Raw genomic sequence first — 805 nt, 5'->3', positions numbered from 1 at the left:
GAGCTTGAACCACCAACCTTGCAGTTCAAACAACTTTGCAGTCTGACGCATTAACCCAATTTGGTTAGTTGTTAAATGCTGTGGAGTCCGTTCAGACTCACAGAAAACCTTGTACAGTTTCAAAACAGAGGCTGGTGGGTTTGACACAGCGACCTTTCTGTGTAGACCAGTGCAGAAACTACAACGCCAGTATCCGAGGGCTTACCCGTTTGCCCTTAAGTATGAAGTAGTATTTATTGTCCACACTACTGCGTGCACACTGCTTTCACACAGTTTACCGCCTGCGACCCTCCCTAAAGCCGCCAGAGGCAGTTACACTATTATCCCTGTTTTATCGATGTTGTTGTGGGACCCGAGAATGGAAGCACACTATCCCACGATCACAAAGCTGCACAACGCGGAACTCCGCGCCCAGGTCTTTCCACCGCACCTCGTGGAACTAAGAAGGGAGTGGGGGTTACGCGTGTGGTCAGAGGTCACTCACTGTACTCCTCGGGCAGCATTAGGGGCCGGAAGTAGATGGGGTAGAAGGCAGCGCCGAGCAAGGAGATAAAGCCGCCAAAAATGAGCGCGGAGCGCAGGTTCCGGCTCATGATGCCGCTTGGGGTTTGCCCTGACGCGCAGAGCACCCCGCGACCACTGCAGCTAGCCCGGTCGTGACCCCGCTCCGAAGAGAGCGAGTTCCTTTCGCTTCCGGGCCTTGGGGGCGGGACTAAGGGAGGAGGCGAGGTAGAGGCGGGGCCTACGGGGCCGAGGCGGAGCTAGAGGCTGGGCCATGGGCTCACGCCCCGCCTCTTCCTCGCCC

At 56.8% G+C, this 805-nt stretch overlaps 1 protein-coding gene across 1 annotated transcript in view; it reads right to left on the bottom strand.

The window, feature by feature from the left end:
• SMIM20 (small integral membrane protein 20) overlaps nt 1–593 on the bottom strand; it is a 27,231-nt gene extending 26,638 nt beyond the window's left edge. The window contains exon 1 of the mRNA XM_006866303.1: nt 485–593. Within this exon, the coding sequence (XP_006866365.1) occupies nt 485–593 (109 nt within the window). The remainder of the gene's footprint in view (nt 1–484) is intronic.
• Between the last annotated feature and the right edge of the window lie 212 nt (nt 594–805).

This window comes from Chrysochloris asiatica, unplaced genomic scaffold, assembly GCF_000296735.1.
Source record: "Chrysochloris asiatica unplaced genomic scaffold, ChrAsi1.0 scaffold00089, whole genome shotgun sequence".
In the NCBI taxonomy this organism is placed as follows: Eukaryota; Metazoa; Chordata; class Mammalia; order Afrosoricida; family Chrysochloridae; genus Chrysochloris; species Chrysochloris asiatica.
This window is presented reverse-complemented; position numbering and strand designations above follow the sequence as displayed.